The sequence below is a fragment of the Chionomys nivalis genome, chromosome 4, assembly GCF_950005125.1.
Source record: "Chionomys nivalis chromosome 4, mChiNiv1.1, whole genome shotgun sequence".
Taxonomy (NCBI): Eukaryota; Metazoa; Chordata; class Mammalia; order Rodentia; family Cricetidae; genus Chionomys; species Chionomys nivalis.
In genome coordinates, this window is record NC_080089.1 from 110,372,960 (window position 1) to 110,389,611 (window position 16,652).

The window sequence follows — 16,652 nt, forward strand, 5'->3', positions numbered from 1 at the left end:
GTTCCCCTAGTCCAACCCCCTCTGGTTTTTAATACACTCAGATCCTCCTGGAATCCAGAGACTGTAGGTGGGGAGCAAAGCAGAGGATGCCACTGTTCCCGGTCCTCACTGTTGGTGAGGAAGCCTTCCTCCACAGCCAGGCTTGTGGGGTGGGAGAAGGGCTCCGGACCCTGCAGGAAGGAAGCAGCCTGCAGCCTCCTGTAAAGATCAGGGAGTCACGTGCCCCCACTGGTACGAGCAGGTCACTTCCCCTGGGACCTCATCACCAGCGGAAGGCTATTCTGAAAGGCAAAGCTGCCCTGATGGGGACTAGGAAGTAGCTCTGTTGGTAGAATGCCTGCCAACTGGCCCCCATTTCATCTTCTGCACAGTTTACATTCCTGTTAAGAAGCCAAAATGCAACATTTGCTGAAAGGAAGCCACCTGGCTGCCTAGGCAACTAAGTGCTCAGACCCAATCAATGGCCACCACAGAAAATCCGCTGTCAGTTCCAAAGGCTCTGGCTGCTCTGGCTCCCCTGCCCTGCCCTGCGGACACCTCTGGAACATCACAAAAGCTGCCTTTCTGGTAACTTTTAAAACCCTACTTTAATGTAAACATAGAGCACTTTTACCAATGACTCAGGCCAAGCGCTGCTGACCAGCAGTCTTCCCGTAATCCGGTGACGCAAACGACGGTCCCCAGGCGGCAGTCTCTGGGTCTCTGTGTCCCTCAGACACCAGGAGGGAGTTAGGCAAGGCGGACACTCGGTGGAAACCACCGATGGAATGGACTTCACCTCCACATTTTCCAGGCAGTTCCTCGAGGAATTCGCCTCCCAGCGGGTATCTGCTCAGTAAAAACAAAGTGCCCTGGCCATTTGCCTTGTGGCCCAGAAACAGCAAATGTTCACCATGGGGGAGGGGACAGAATGGGGTTTCCTTGGAGAGGATGTGGCTTTTCAGGTAGAGACCTCCTGCACCCATCAGCAGTGAGCCAGGCCGTGACAATTTCTACCATTAAGACCCACCCACTGGGGGCTCAGCAGCTGAGAACACTGGCTGATCTTTGAAAGGACCTGGGTTCAATTCCCAGCACCCACATGGCAGCTCACAACTGTGTAGTTCTGCAGAATCCACACCCACTAGGATGTGTACTCACTCAGAAACACATATAGGAAAAACACCAACGCACATAAGTTTTTTAAAAAATTAAAAATAAATAAATCTTTAAAAAAAAACCCACCCCACTTACTGGGAGTAGTGATGGTGGCACAGGCCTTTAATCCCAGCACTCGTGGAGGCGGAGGCAGGCAGATATGTGAGTTAGTTCCAGGACAGGTTCCTGTCTTTGGTAGGGAGACTTACTGGGCCAGCAAGATAGTTCAACAGGTAGAAGCTTGCTGCTGAGCCTGCCAACCTGAGTTCAGCCCTCAAGACCCACACGGTGAAAGGCAAAAACAAGCTCCCTCAAACTGTCCTCTGCCCTCCATGTGTGGAAAAATAAACAAGATGTAATTTTTAAAAAGAGTAAGAAGTTGGCTAAATATGCTGAGCAGAAAACTCAAAGGAGGAAACCCAAATGAGCAGCAATAAGACACACGAAAGCTACACCCATCCGCCCTTTCTGGTAATCACGGAAGTGTGGGGTAAAACAGGACCGGCCATTTTTCTTCCATTAGATTGATGGCAATAGGCAGACAGTGGGAGGAAATGGGGCTGGGGGTGGGAGGAGCAAGGCCTGGGGCTATTAACATTTCAAATGTGCCTCTTCAGGGTCCCAGAGTCCCAGAAGTCCAAGGGAGCCAGGCCAGGAACTGCTGCTGGAAAAGACCAAATATTCCTGTCAGCCTAAGGAGACCAGGCCCAAGCCTGGAGCAGGAAGGGGTAGCCAGCCCTGAGTGCAGCATTCAATACGGTTCTGCAAACAGCTTCGTGGCTTTGTGTGCACGCGTGACTGCTAGGAAGACACGAGGGTCTAGCACTTTTAATTAATTTGGGACCATCAGGATAGCTCTGCAGTTAAGAATTCTTGGGCCTCCCCAGCACACACATGATGGTTCACAACCATCCCTAACTCCAGGTCTAGGGAATCTGACGCCCTCTCCAGACCTCATGGGAACCTGGCACGTGTTTGGGTACACATACATATATATAAACAAAACTCTCATGCATATAAAATACATTTTTTAAAGCTTTTCGGGACAGGGTTGGATTAAAAGGTGTGCGCCACCACTGCTGGGCACGATTATTATTATTATTATTATTTTTTTTTTTTTTGGCTTTTCGAGACAGGGTTTCTCTGTGGCTTTGGAGCCTGTCCTGGAACTAGCTCTTGTAGACCAGGCTGGTCTGGGCACGATTTTTTTTTTACTTTACATTTACAGATAACCTAAAGGGCACGTTTAGGTACAGTGGTTATGTTAAATCAGGACTAGAATGAACTAGATAAATGTTCTTTAACAAATATAAACAAAGCAAGCTGGGTGGTGGTAGCAGCACAAGCTTTTAATCCCAGCACTAAGAGGGGCAGAGGCAGGTGGATCTCTGTGAGTTGGAGGCCAGCCTGGTCTACAGAAGGACAGCTAAGGCTACACTGAGAAACCCTATCGAGCCTCCTATCCACGATTCCAATATGACCAGCTAGCCTTCTGTATATGACATCTCAATTCCAATCTTCATAGCAAGTATTGTCTCAAAAAAGAAGGAAAAAAAAAAACTAATTCTGAACAAGGCAGTCCCAGGTACGCCTGTTTTCCTTCCATCTCCCGAGTGTAAGATGAGCGAGGCCAGAGAAGGGCAGGGCAGATGAAGGCTAAAGGCTGAACAGACTCAGAAAAATGACATCCTAATGGATGAGCAAACTGTAAAAACCAAGTCAGGCTTTAGAAGACCCTCTAGTGTGACTGTAGGGACACAATTTAAAAATAAAATTCTCACAGACAGGCGGATCTGAGAGTTCAAGGCCAGCCTGGTCTACAGAGTGAGTTCTGGGACAGCCAGGGTTACACAGAGAAACCCTGCCTCGAAATATAAAAAAAAAACCAAAACTGTCATCCTGTGCTCCAGTCTCAAGTGTTACCAAAGCAGCTGCAGTAGGTTTCTGTGGTGTTGGGAATGGAACCCAAGCTTGATGGTGCACTGCTACTTAGAGGCACTCAGGAGTTCATCCATGTGTGCACATCTTCTGGTAACTGAGCAAACCTGCGTCAGATGGAGAGAAAACTCTCAGCCACTGACAACAGGCACCTGGGACAACGGAAATCAAAGGGCCTGGTGGAGACTAGTTAGTTACACAGCACAGAAGGCGAGCAGCCTAGGAGCAGAGATCCCAAAGAGATGACATCACGAATTTAAACGCCATGCTTAGCTTCTCCAGGCGCCCCTGGACAATCGTCAGGACAATGCAGCACCCACAAATTCAAGGCCAACCTGGATGACACAGTGAGGTTCTATCTGGGAGAGGGAGAGAAGTAACAAGACCACATAACATCCCTCCTAAGAGGAAAATAACTATGAGACCTCTCTATTCTTGGCCAGTGAGCAGATCCATGGCTGCGAGGACCCAGGCTCAGGTTCCCAACACCCATATAGTGGCTCACAGCCATCTGCAGCTCCAGGTCCACTCAGGGTCCTCTTTTGACCTCTGCCGATACTGCACAAATGAAATACATAGACACACAAAGTAAAAACTAAGGGGCTGAAGAAATAACTCGGGGTAAGAGACAGGTCTTTCAGAAGACCCAAGTTTGATTCTCACCACCTACCACGTGGCAGCTCACAACTGATGGCCTCTCTAGTCCTAGGAGGTCAAACACCCTCTTCTGACTTCCACGGATACCAGACATGCACATGCTCCAAATATATATACAAGCAAAATACCCATAAACGTAAATAAAAAATAGTAACAAGAATGCTTTTAAAAACTTTTTTTAAACCGGGCGGTGGTGGCGCATGCCTTTAATCCCAGCACTTGGGAGGCAGAGGCAGGCGGATCTCTGTGAGTTCGAGACCAGCCTGGTCTACAAGAGCTAGTTGCAGGACAGGCTCCAAAACCAAAGAAACCCTGTGTCGAAAAACCAAAAAAAAAAAAAAAAAGAAAAGAAAGAAAGAAAAAACTTTTTTTAGCTGGGCGGCAGTGGTGCACATCTTTTTTTTTTTTTTTTTTCGAGACAGGGTTTCTCTGTGCAGTGGTGCACATCTTTAATCCCAGCACTCGGGCGACAGAGGCAGGTGGATATCTTGAGTTTGAGGCTAGTCTGATCTACAAAGCTAGCCCCAGGACATCTAGGGCTGTTAACAAAGAAACCCTGTTTCAGTGGGAGGAAAATTTGAGGGCTGGAAAAGTGACCGCACTAAGCCCCTCCCCACCGCACAAAGGGTGAGCCAAATGCAATCCAAAATTCCCTTCACAGCATTCTAGAGAGAAGTCAAGCACACAGATGGAGAAAGATCCTGAGGCAGCCAGCTGGAGGGGAGACAAAGGGGACAATCTATTCTGCATTTTGGCTAGAGCAATTTTTACCAACAGGTGTTGCCAAATGGGCTGAAATCTATGCTAAATGGTGAACAAACCCACCCAAATAGGGAGCCACTGGGGCAGGTCCTTAGTAGAGGCTAGTCCTCTAACCAAGCCCACAAGAGGCAGCAAGCAAACCCACTGGCTGGAGAGGGGCTCCCATCCTAGGTGCCTTCCTGCAACCTGCCCGGATCCTCTCCATATCAAGGCGGTAACCTCAGGCCACACCAAATTTCATCTCTGGAACCCGCACATTGCCCCGTCTTCCATGGCAGAGGACAAAGCTCCGCACTCATGTCCACCCTCCCTTCAATCAATTGGGAAGCACTATAATCAAATACAAGGATGGAATCGGAGGGCTCACACAGCTCCGCGGGCTAAGGGGTAGGGCACCATGACAGGGAGTCCCCAGCAAGGCCCGGTCTGAGTGAGCTGCTCCCACATGTTGGACACGATCAAATTCTCAGGTTCGCTTGTGAGGCTATTAGGAAATACAAGTCTCATGATACTGAGATTACAGGCTTGGGCCACCATGCCAGGCTCTTGCCCCCTGTGCCAAGCCACCACACTCGACTTCACATTCTACCATGCCTTGCCAGCAATGATCCATGAGCTGAGCCACTCAGCACAAACTGAGCAGCCCCAGGGCCCCACCTCAGGAGCTTCCCACAGTTTGCTTTTATTTGCACCCACTCCCTGACAGACAGGGCAGTCAGGTGACAACCAGCAAGGGTCATTTATTTGACAAATGGGGTCTTGGGAACTGAACTCAGGTCTTCTTCAGGTTTGGAGGACATCATCTTTACCAGTCCTGCTACCCCACTGGTCCTATCTAGGCAAGCTCCTCCTAACTATCCTTGGCTTGGCCTTGAATTTCCAGCAACTCTCCTGCCCCTGCTTCCTGGGTGCTGAGATTACAAGAATGAGCCTCCAAGCCCAGCCTTAGATCTATCAAGATCTGGCTCCTAACGGATACATTCAAATATAGTCCACCACACTCCAGAAAAGAGGCAGAGCTTTGTACCTTCCTAAAAGGTGGGTGAAGGTCTCCATGACGACACATTCCCTGGACTCCACCCACAAGAGGCTCTGTAGAAACCACCTCCACAGCCAACATCAAAATCCCCTCACTCATTCTCCCAGACTTCCAGCCCCACCAGCTCACCTGAACCTGCCAGGCCCCACCAGGCTCCTCAGCAGCTCAGGTTTCACGGAACAGACCACATCCATGTAGAGCAGCCAGACTGGAAGGCTGAGACCTCCTGCCCAGTTCCCTTTCCTCTCCAGCCCACAGGCTGTGTGAAGACAGACGTCCCAGACACACTGAGAAAGACTAAGAGCCACCCAAAGCATTTCAGAGTATCACTTTGGCCATCAACCAGAAACTTTTACCCCAAAAGGAGGAGCCTTGCTCTGTAACCCAGAATGACCTGGGAACTTTCAATCCTCCTGCCTCAGCTGCAATGACAGGTACAGCTAACTACAAACTATCGTCTTAAGGAACAGGAGTAGAACCTGGGAGGCAAGGATCACACCTGCAAGCCCTGCACAACCCTGAACTACAGATGTCTTAACCAATAAGCTGGCTCCAGCTCAATGAGTAAGCCGGGTGACCTGGCCCTATCTCTCCAGGCCAGACCCATCTGTAATCCCAGCACTCTGGAGGCAGAGGTGAGTGGATCTCCCTGAGACCAGACAGCTCTAGGGAGGAAACAAACTCCACCCAAAAACATGTCCTCTGACCTCCCCACGTGCCCCCACGCACATCATGCACATGCACACACACACACACACACCAATGCATTATTTATCTTTATTATATCTGTTTTATTACCCCACACTTATGCATACATTGGGAAAGACGTTGGCTAGAAGCCCACGATAGATTCTAAATCAACATGCTCTCCCTTCGGCACTGATCCTGGAGGGCACAGACCGAATGAAACTGCAGGTGTTAAAATGTCCAACCCACTGCACTGCTGTGCCGCAGCCGGGGGTGCCGCTCTCCGCTTGCAGGAGGCCTGGGCTTCCATGCCCAAGGGAAAGGACAGAACAAACTGAACTGACCTATACTGGTCCATGAGCAACACCACACAGGTCTGTCACTGTGCAGGAGTATGGATGCCCAGAGGCCAGCTGTGACCTGCATGCCTGGGTGCTAGGCACGTAACTCCGGGGCTTAAGGGATGAGCATCTCTCCGGTCCCAGGAAATAGGCTTTTTATATTTAAATCTGTGAAAGGTTAAGGTTCTAAGGCAGCTAGTCAAACATTCCTTAAGTAATATGATGAAGCTAGTGACAGGTAAGATACACAGGATCCCCACCTACTTAGGCTCCAAAATCCAAGACACTGCTCCTGCAAACAAAATGTCCCAGGGAGGCAAAGCCGTTCATTCTGTGCTTTTCTGCTCCGAACTGTTAGCGCTGACCAACACATGCTATTGCAAGAAACCACTCACAGAGAAATGACTTCAGTCAAATAAGAGGGGCTGGAGAGATGACTCAGCACTGCCAGGACTCTGGTTCAATTCCCAGCACCCACATGGTGGCTTACAATCACCTATAAATCCAGTCCTAGGACATCCGACACCCTCTTCTGGCCTCCATCAGCATCAGGCATGTGTAGTATACAGACATAAAAAGCAACACTCACACACATAAAAAATTAATTAATTAATTAAAAAAAATTAACAAAGGCTGAGTCTGGTGGTACGCACCAGCCAGAGAGCTATATCAAAAAAGCAAAATAGCTAGGCGGTGGTGGTACACACCTTTAATCCCAGCACTTGGGAGACAGAGGCAGGTGGATGGATCTCTGTGAGTTCGAGGCCAGCCTGGTCTACAGAGTTCCAGACAGAGTTCCTGGACACGACTGTTACACAGAAAAACCCTGTCTCAAAACAAAACAAAACAAAACAAAACAAAAACAAGACCAACAATAACGACAACAAAAGGCTTGGGGCTGGAGAGATGGCTCAGAATTAACAGACCATTCAAGACAAACAGCCCCCATCCCCAGTCAACTCGCTGACAAACAGTTACAGAAAGCAGACATCCTTAGAGATCACCTCCCCCAGAAGCACCTGGTTAGAGGAACTGGCAAAGTTTGAGGTAGGGATCCATATGATAATTAAACTGGGATCCCTACTGGGAGAGGGTACCCCTCACTAGGTGAGGTTGACGTGAGCAGAATTTAAAACTGATTTGAGAAATCTATTTTAAGAACAAAAACTAGCCCATTAGTAACCTAATATAGATCTCTCAAAAAATACTCAGTAGGTTTAGGTGTAAGAATCCCCCAGCAGAATCTACCTATTCCCCATCCCCTCTATCTGTTTTTCTTTTAAAAGCAGTTGTAAACAAGTTTTCACATTTACCGTGCAAGGAGAGCCGCTAAGTCACTTTCAGATGCAAATATCCAGCGCCTTGCCCACAGCCCCAAACCTGCTAATTCATTTGATTTCAAACTAAACAAAGGCTTGGAGAGATTGCTTTTGGTAATAGCTGAGGACCGGGGCTCCAAGTCCATTTCTGGCTACCGGGGTTCCCTCAAAGATTCAAGAAGACACCCAAAGTGGAAGAGATGCTTACACCACCCAGGAACTGTTGAGTTTGATAAGACAGGTAGAGAGAGGAACAGAAGGAGGGTCTTCAGGCTGCCAGGACAGAACTGTCACTCTTACTGGTATCCTCTTGTCTTCCCAAACAGAGAAATAAAAACAGCCTTGGGGTGCCATATGCTTCTGTTGGGGGGGGGCAGTATTTTGAAACTGCAATCATAGGCTAAAACTCATCCCAATGACCTACCATTAGTTACTAAGAATGAACCCAGCTACAATAAACCTTGACCCACATTTGGAACTGGATGGAGAAACAGCAAGAGTAAGCAAACCTTGTGACTCTGAGCACAGGAGGGGATTACACTTTAGAACTGGAGGACAGTCAAATAAGGGGGGGGGGGCCTGCTGAGTGATGCAGGCTCGGAAGCTGAGGCCGGAACTGAATTTGAAGTCAGTCAGGAACCTGGCTGCAGCCAACAAACAAGACTGGAGAACAAATCAGAATCAAGTTAGAAGAATACACTTTCGAATCTTCATACTTCAAAAAACAAAACCCCAAATTATTCCCACAAACAAGGGCAGATGCAACCGAGTTGTGCTTTAAAAGATAAAGGCTGCCTGGCGTTGGTGGCGCACGCCTTTAATCCCAGCACTCGGGAGGCAGAGGCAGGAGGATCTCTGTGAGTTCGAGGTCAGCCTGGTCTACAAAGGGAGTTCCAGGACAGGCTCCAAAGCTACAGAGAAACCCTGTCTCGAAAAACCAAAAAAAAAAAAAAAAAAAAAAAAAAAAAAAAAAAAGATAAAGGCTGCAGGGCTACGGCTCAGCAGTTTATTTATTTATTTATTTTTGGTCCAGAAGACCCAGGTTTAATCCCCAGCACACAACTGCAACTCCCGCTCCAGAGGATCCAACACTCTCACACAGGCACAGGTTCAGCCAAAGCACCAATGCACATGAAATTTAAAAAAGAAAAAAAAAATGGTAAAAGATAAGCTCAGCAACTGGCTCAGGCATTCAGGATTAAGTTGAGATCATTTTAAGGGTTTTTTTTTTTTTTTTTAACAAACTAGACACTGTGGTTGCCTCCTAAGTCTGTAGGGATGGACTCTTTTCTAAAACCAAGTATTTAAATGACCAAAATAAAAGGGAACACCAAAGTAGAAAAAAAATTCCCTCAGTCTCTAAATCCCAAGGTTTCTCTAGTCTGGATCCAACTAGATTTAAAGTTTAACTTTGATAAAGGACAGTCGGTGAAGCCTGTGAAATTCTCCTTCCCCTAAAAACACCTTCACTGATATCCAAGACACAATCCAAACACAGACAACCAGTTTTTATAAATTATCATGTCCATGAATTCCAAAACAAGAATCTTCCCTCCTTGAGATAATTTCAGAGGCACATACAGCCAGGTCCCCTGCCATACAGATACCACAGCCTCTGTGTTCCAGTTTATGGCCTTTCATGTATCTGAGGCAACCTCATCAAGCAAAACACACCGATGAAATCCCACTAGTCCAAAGTTTAGCAGTCAGCAAGTGCCCGCCAAGTTTTTATATTAAAATATTTTCTAAATGAACCACAGCCTCTGTTATCACTTTTGAGGTATTCGGAGTTTACTTTTGTAGCCCACAGATGAGATACACGCACTGTGACCTGGGGACCTCTAGCTCTCTTCCACCAATGACATTCCAATTTAAATCCCATTTTTTTTGGTAGGAAGTTTACCATACATCTGACCTCCAGAGATGGATGGATGAAGAAAGGTAGGAGAGTGGATTCTGGCTTGGTTTTGACACTGTAATCTTAGCACCCTTTGGCCTGCTGAGGCAGGAGAATCAGGATGAGTTAAGACCAGTATGGGAGATCCTGCTGACTTACAACCAAGAAAGAGAAGAGAAAGGAACCAACTACTTTGACATTCATGTATAAATGATAAATAAAACTGTATGGTTTTAAATCCCATTTTTCATGGATTTTGTAATTCACACACATTTTTTTAAAAATGCATGATTTAAAACACACGCGCGCGTACCCCCCTCACACACTGAGTTCCTGAACACTAAAAGCAGCTTCAATCACACACACTGAGTTCCTGAACACTAAAAGCAGCTTCAATCCTGAATATGCAAAGCAAAATGACAACGTTGCAGAATACGGGTATGATGCTCACTTTGGGAGACAGGAACTCACACAACCAATTATTTTAGGCAGCAAATTGCCTTGTTTGAAGTGGAAGACCTTAGCCAGATCAGAGAGTCATAGGAAGACCCTATATTCTTGAGTTAAATCAGTTTAATTCTGGATCTTTCGGGAACCCAGTTTCTGGCTGAACTCCCTGAGGACGACCTTCATTCACCTTCAACCCTAAATTTCAAAGTCCATTTTCTGCAAAATCCCAGCCAACGCCCCCCAACCCCCCATGGCCAGGAACGATATTGCTATCATAGTGTTCCCCTGAGATCAGGATGGCACCATCATCACCCATCACTTGTCCCCTGCAGGTCCCCAGGAGTCCTGCCATTTTAACCAAGTGTGTTTGCTGCCCAGTTCTGAGACACACACCGATTTCCTTCCCAGTACAACTTCTGAAGAAAGCGAAGGGCCCCCGTCCTAGGTGGCTGTTGCAAACCTCAGAAGGAGCAGTGAGACGTTCACAAGGCACTAGCAGTTTCAAGATGTGTGGCCACGGGGCTCCGTCCCTAGGATGAGAAACCTCCACCCTATCCCTGGGGTACACAGTTGCCTCCAGGGACTGGCTGGCTCTCAGGCTCAGAACTAGCCAAAAGCCCGACCGAGCAAGCATGTCTCCCTTTGCTGGAAAACCCAAGTGCATCCTGTCCTTTAAGCTCTCACTCTGTAGCCCAGGCTTGCCTCAAACTCATAGCCAGGCTCCTGCCTCACACTGGGATTGCAGATGTAACCCATTCCCGAGCTTTTGTAGTTTTTATTTAAACCAAAAATGTTCAGACATCATGTTTCAGTTTCTAAATTCAGGGCTTGGGGGATACCTGAGGCCATCTCCCCAGGGAAGCTGCATTCTCCCCCTCCCCCCCAAGTCAGGTGATGGGCAGGGCATTGGAGCCACATCACCATCCCCAGAAGAAAAAGACACCCCAAATTATTTCTCCCTGTTGACACACAATTAACTTGCCATCCTTTAAAGACCTCATGCAGTGAGGTGTTCTGTGTACCAAAATCCAGACAGGGGTCCCATCTATCATCTCCCCAAAAGTGAAGACAGCAATGCATCAATCACCCACCCCCAAAAAAGGAGCCCAGGTACTTTCCCAGCCAGAGGCAATGACTTTTTAAAGGAACTCCCTGAGACCCCTAGACATCATTTCCTTCAGGAGGGAAGAGGAAGATTTGTTGGTCTTTTTATTCAGAGCACCAGGCTGTCACCCTCACATTCAGTAAGAACAGACGTCTGACCATTTCTTGCTTTAACGGAAAACTGAGAAAGAAGAATCTTGCTCAAGACTCAGCAAGCTTGATGCCTCTTTCAACAGCCTCCCATCTTACTTCCCTGACCCCACATGTTGAAAGGGACTTTTAAAGACATCTGGTTGGGACCCAGGATGGAAACAGGTCTCACTTTGGTCTCATCCGCTCTCCCACACGGTCCACATGGTTTGATAATTTACAGTGCAAAGAAACAATGAAATCACGTCACCTGCAGGGTAATGGATGGAAATGAAGACCGTCCCCTTATTAGCAAAAAGCCCGACTTTTCCTAAGTGTGGCCTGTGAGGATGGGGAGAGACATAGGAGGGGGTGGCACACACCTTTAATCCCAGCACGTGGGAGGCAGAGGCTGATGAACCTCTGAGTTGGAGGCCAGGCTGGACTACAGAGTGAGTTCCAGGACAGCTAGGGCTACAGAGAAACCCCGTCTTTTATAAAAAAAAAAAAAAAAAAAAAAAAAAAAAAAGGGAACAGAGAGAAGACCAGAAAGGAAAAAAGGAAAAACACAAAGCTAGGTATTTATTGACACAAAAGCAGAAGAAAAGGAAGCCAGACCTAGTGATTAAGGAGGTAGCTAGGAAACGCTCTTATGAAGATGCCCTTAAGAAACTCACGGTGGTCAGCTTACTCAAACACGTTTTGTTTTGAAGTGAAGCCAGTCATGGTGGCTCCCATCTGTAATCTCAGCATTGGGTTACATAGTTCCAGGACACCCTAGGCTAAAGAAAAAGACCCTACCTCAAAATAAACACGGTGAGTTAGCTTCTGGCAAATTAGCCAGCACCAAACACCTACAGTCTTAGCCCAAATGGAGCACCTTTGACTAAAAATTAAAAAAAAAAAATTTCAATTCTTTCCCCTCCGTGGAAACAAACCCGGATTCCCTGCCTAGTCCTGGCACTTGATCCTAATCTGCAAGTGAATTGGCTCCATCTCCCCGCTCAGGGATTTTCTAAAAGTAATGAAAGAACATACTAGAAACATCAAGCTACAACTGTGAGAAAACGGGAGTCAACCCACGGCTGAAAACCGAAGTGAACTTCACTTTAAGGGGGGGAAAAAAACTTAAAAAGCTAACTTCCTCGCATTAGCATTTCAAACTTTTTTCCAAACCAGTCAATTTAAGGCCAGAGGGTAGAGGGTGGCTCCGCCCTCCTCCCTCAAATAACACGTTAAAGTGGACCCTGCCGCGGCGGTGCCGGCAATCCCACTCTAAATCACGCGGGACAGCGAAAGCGTTGTTTGTCCCCTGCTCTCCTCCCTGCGATAGGGATAGCACTGCGACCGCACAGGGTCTCATATTTCCAGGTAGAGCTACACGAGCTTACCCAACCCATCAAGGGTGGTCCGCCAAGCCTCTGCTCTCAGCTTCTAGTGGCTGGGCTAAGTGGTGACGGTCCAGTATCAAAGTGGGGGAGGAATCAGGAGCGCAAAGGGACAATCAGGTCCGAGGGCAGCAACACAATCCCCAGGACCGAGCGGCGGGTGGCTGCCCAAGTGGTGGGCGCCTGTGGATGGGCAGGGTGGCGATCAAGTCCCCGCGGGATGGGAGATGGGGCCAGCTTGGGAACAGCGCCAAAGCCCCAACGGCGGTGGTCCCAATCTGGCTTCTGTCGCTCTCTCAGGAGCCCCCACGAGGCCACATGGTCACCGCACGTGGGTACTCACCAACCAGAACATGCTTTACACATAGTACGTAAAACAACTGTTTCCGGGGGTTCCTCGGTTCTCAAAAAGCCATATGCTTTTTTACCAACAACCAGACAACCCGGAGAATGCCAATTTGTGCAAATGACAACAAAATCCAAGTCCTCGGACCCAGCACTCACGTGGGAAGCAAGTCCGCACCTCAACCACCCCTTCCCCACCCTGGAGAGCCTCTCAGCACGTTGGGCGGCCTCTGGCGGGCCCACACAAAAGGAGTCCACGACTCCAAACACACTTATCTCTTCCAAACTCGTGCCCAACTGGATACACCAACTGCACATCTCATCACGCAGGGAAATAATAATGATAAATATAGATGGGCTGGCGAGATGGCTTACTGATTAAAAGGCACTTGCCTCAAAACCTGAAACGACCCGACTTCGATCCCCAGGACCCACAAGAGAAGTGGGGAGAAAACCGATTCCTAAACGTTGTCCTCTGACCTCCACACGAGTGCAACCAAATGTAAAAATTAAATAAATAAAGTTAAATCCGGGGGCTGGGAGTCTATGGGTAGAATTGCCTAGCAAAAGGCCCTGGGTTTTATCCTCACCCCTAAAAAACACAAAAAAAGTAAACAAAAAAAAAGGGAGGGAATCTAATGTTTTGGGACAGGACATACACAGGGAAAGGGGATGTCGCCAGGTCGTGGTTCTCTGAGGAACTTAAGGGGGGTGTGATACAACCCTGCAAAAGTGTCCCCTCCCCTTGCCCGCGTCCCACGCGCGCTCACCTCTTCGTCGTGGTGCTGGCAGAAGCCGAGCCGCTCCGGGAACACCGAAAGGATGGAGAAGGGCGCGCCCGGGAAGGGCGGCCCGAGCCCGAGCTGCTGCGCCGCGGAGGCGGCCGCTGGCCCCGGCGGGCCGCGCTCGATGTAATGGTCCTTGGTGAGGCGCACGCGCTGGTGCGCGCGGACACAGTTGTCGCACAGGTGTTCCTGGCAGTCGAGGCAGCGCGACGAGGCGGCGTTGCCCTCGTCGCACGAGCTGCAGCCGTGCGGTCGGCGCAGCAGCAGCGCCGCGGGAGAGGCGGCCGGGCCGGGAGGCGGCTGCGGCGGCGGAGCGGCGGCTCGCTGGGGCGGGTGGTGCGCGTGGTGCCGGTGGTTGCTGTGACCGCCCGCGCCCCCGGGGCCGCCGCCCGCTCGCCCGTTCTTGGGCGGCGGCTCGTCGGCGGTGGCCACCACGGCATCCAGCAGGTTGCTGAGCAGGAAAGCGGACGACGGCAGAGCGTCCATACCCGCCGCCTCGGCTAGAACCACTTTCTGGTCGCACACGGGACAGCGCAGCTTCAGCGCCTCGCTGGGGCCGGCGCCGCCGGGGGCGGGCAGCCGGTGCGCCTCGAGGCACGGCCGGCAGAAGGCGTGCAGGCAGGGCAGGACGTGCAGGCGCCGCGCCGCCGCCCCGGGGCCGCCGCCACCCGCGGACGACGTGGACGTCTGCGACGACGACGACGAGGCGGACGAGCTGGAGGAGAGCGGCGCGGGCGAGCCGCACATCTCCTTGCACAGCAGGCAGATCTGGAAGTCGGTCTCGGGGAACGAAGCCATTTGCAGGCGGGCCGGAGGGAAGAGGGCGTGCGGCGAGGAGGAGGAGGGCGCGCGGCTCACTCAGCAGAGCGCATCGAGGACGCGGTGGAGGCGACCCCTGGGCCACCTCGGCAAGGCGGGCTTGCACCGCCACTCCGCAGCAAGCGAGCGTCCGCCCAAGTCCCAAAGTCCGCCGTGGAATGCGGTCCCGCGGCGCCAAGGGGAGAAAATTGGTCCCGACGAGTCTTGCGTGTGTTGCTTTTTTTTTTTCTTTTGCCCCCGGCTAAACGGATGGAGTCTCCTGAAGGGAGGGGAAAACGCCCCGAAGTCGCAGCAGCAGCAGCGGCCCCAGTCCCCGCGCGCGACGCCGACCGCCCCGCCGCATGACGCGGCGGCAGGAGTTCCTGCGTGGCGGCCGAGACGCAACCTCCCCCGCGGCGCGGTCGGCTCGAGCGCGCAGCTGCACCTCGTGCGGGGGCCCCCGGCCCGCGGAAGCACGCGTGCCAAGTACGCACGCGCGCTCCACGCACTCCGCGCCTCTGCGCAGCCCGGCCGGGCCGCGGTCTCTGTGCGTTCACACGCACGCGCGCCCCACGCGGCCCGGCGCCCGCGTGTCCCCCGGGCCTCCTCGCTCTCTCTAGCGCGCGCTCCGACCCTTCTCCGGCCTCAGGCGCTCCGCGGCGCGGGGCCGCAGGTCCCCGCGGGCCGCCCTGAATTATTCATCGGCGGGAAGATATTGGATGTACCCGCCGCCCGCTCCGCGCGGGGCCGTCGTGCAATGCTATCCGCGTTCCGCGCGCGCCGCGCGCCCCTCCTCCTCACGGCCGTCCTCTCCGAAACCTGGGCAGCGAAGGGGGGGGATCACATTTCCTTTGTCATCGGGCCATTTCACCCTCGCTCGGGTCCCCCCTGCAATCCCGGAGCCTCGGGGACCGAGCCTCCCTCCCGGGCGTGCTGGAATCAGAGGAGCCGCCGAGAGACCCGCGCGGCCACTTCAGGAGCCGCGTGGCCAACGCCGCCCGCGGCTCCCGCCTGCGTCATCCTCCTGCAAACGAGTCACTGAGCGGGGACGCGGGTGGCCCCGGCTGTGCGCTGCGCCTACCGGGCTCTGGCTCTCCCGGTGACCTGGTCTCCTGGGTTGCTTTGGGTTTTATTTTTGCTCAACTCCCCTGAAACGGGGGGCACCGTGCGCGCGCGTGTCCCCCTTTCTCCGCTTTGCCGCCTCTCGGAACGCCGGTTATTGGGACTGATCGGAATTCGGAATCCTTTTAATCTCCAAAGGAGCAAACTCACTTCCGCCCGAGTGCTGGGAGGGGTGGGGGAGGGGAGGCCGGGGAGGGGGTTCCAGGCAAACAGGAAACATTAGCCCTCTTGGCCCGGCCCGCTTTTGTGTGCGCCTCCCCTCCTCCCACCACCCTCCTCCCCCGCTCCGGCCGCGGGGGAGACGATCGCCCCCAGGCCTCAGTGTGACGACCTTTGGAACCTCCCGGGCGAGGAGCGCGGAGCGACTCTTCCGTTTATTTAAAAAAAAAAAAAAAAGAAAAGAAAGAAAAAAAGACTTCATTCGGAATCCCTGCCTCTTGGAGGCTGATGGCCACTGCCCGGGAGAGCTAGGGTTGCCCTGCTCTACAGCCCCCACCCCCTTTTTTCTCTTTCCTTTCCTTTGCATTTCTCTAGGACTCTGCAAAGCTGAGACCGACCTCGAAGCAGCGCACAGTTGTGCAGTTGGATGTGTGGAAATAAACGAATCTGAATTCTGATCATCCGAGGAGCCGGTTACCTTCTGTTTTAATGGGAGCCCAGGCAGCTGTTAAGAGGAGGTGACCCACGGACGGCCCCTAGGCCATCTGGGTGGTGCCCCAGGCTGTTCTAGGAGAGCAACTCTAAGGCTCTCTGA

At 51.3% G+C, this 16,652-nt stretch overlaps 1 protein-coding gene across 1 annotated transcript in view; it reads right to left on the reverse strand.

Annotated features, from left to right (window-relative positions):
• The window catches only part of Trim71 (tripartite motif containing 71), a 48,199-nt gene extending 33,423 nt beyond the window's left edge, over positions 1-14,776 (reverse strand). Inside the window, exon 1 of the mRNA XM_057768932.1 lies at positions 13,964-14,776. Within this exon, the coding sequence (XP_057624915.1) occupies positions 13,964-14,776 (813 nt within the window). The remainder of the gene's footprint in view (positions 1-13,963) is intronic.
• Between the last annotated feature and the right edge of the window lie 1,876 nt (positions 14,777-16,652).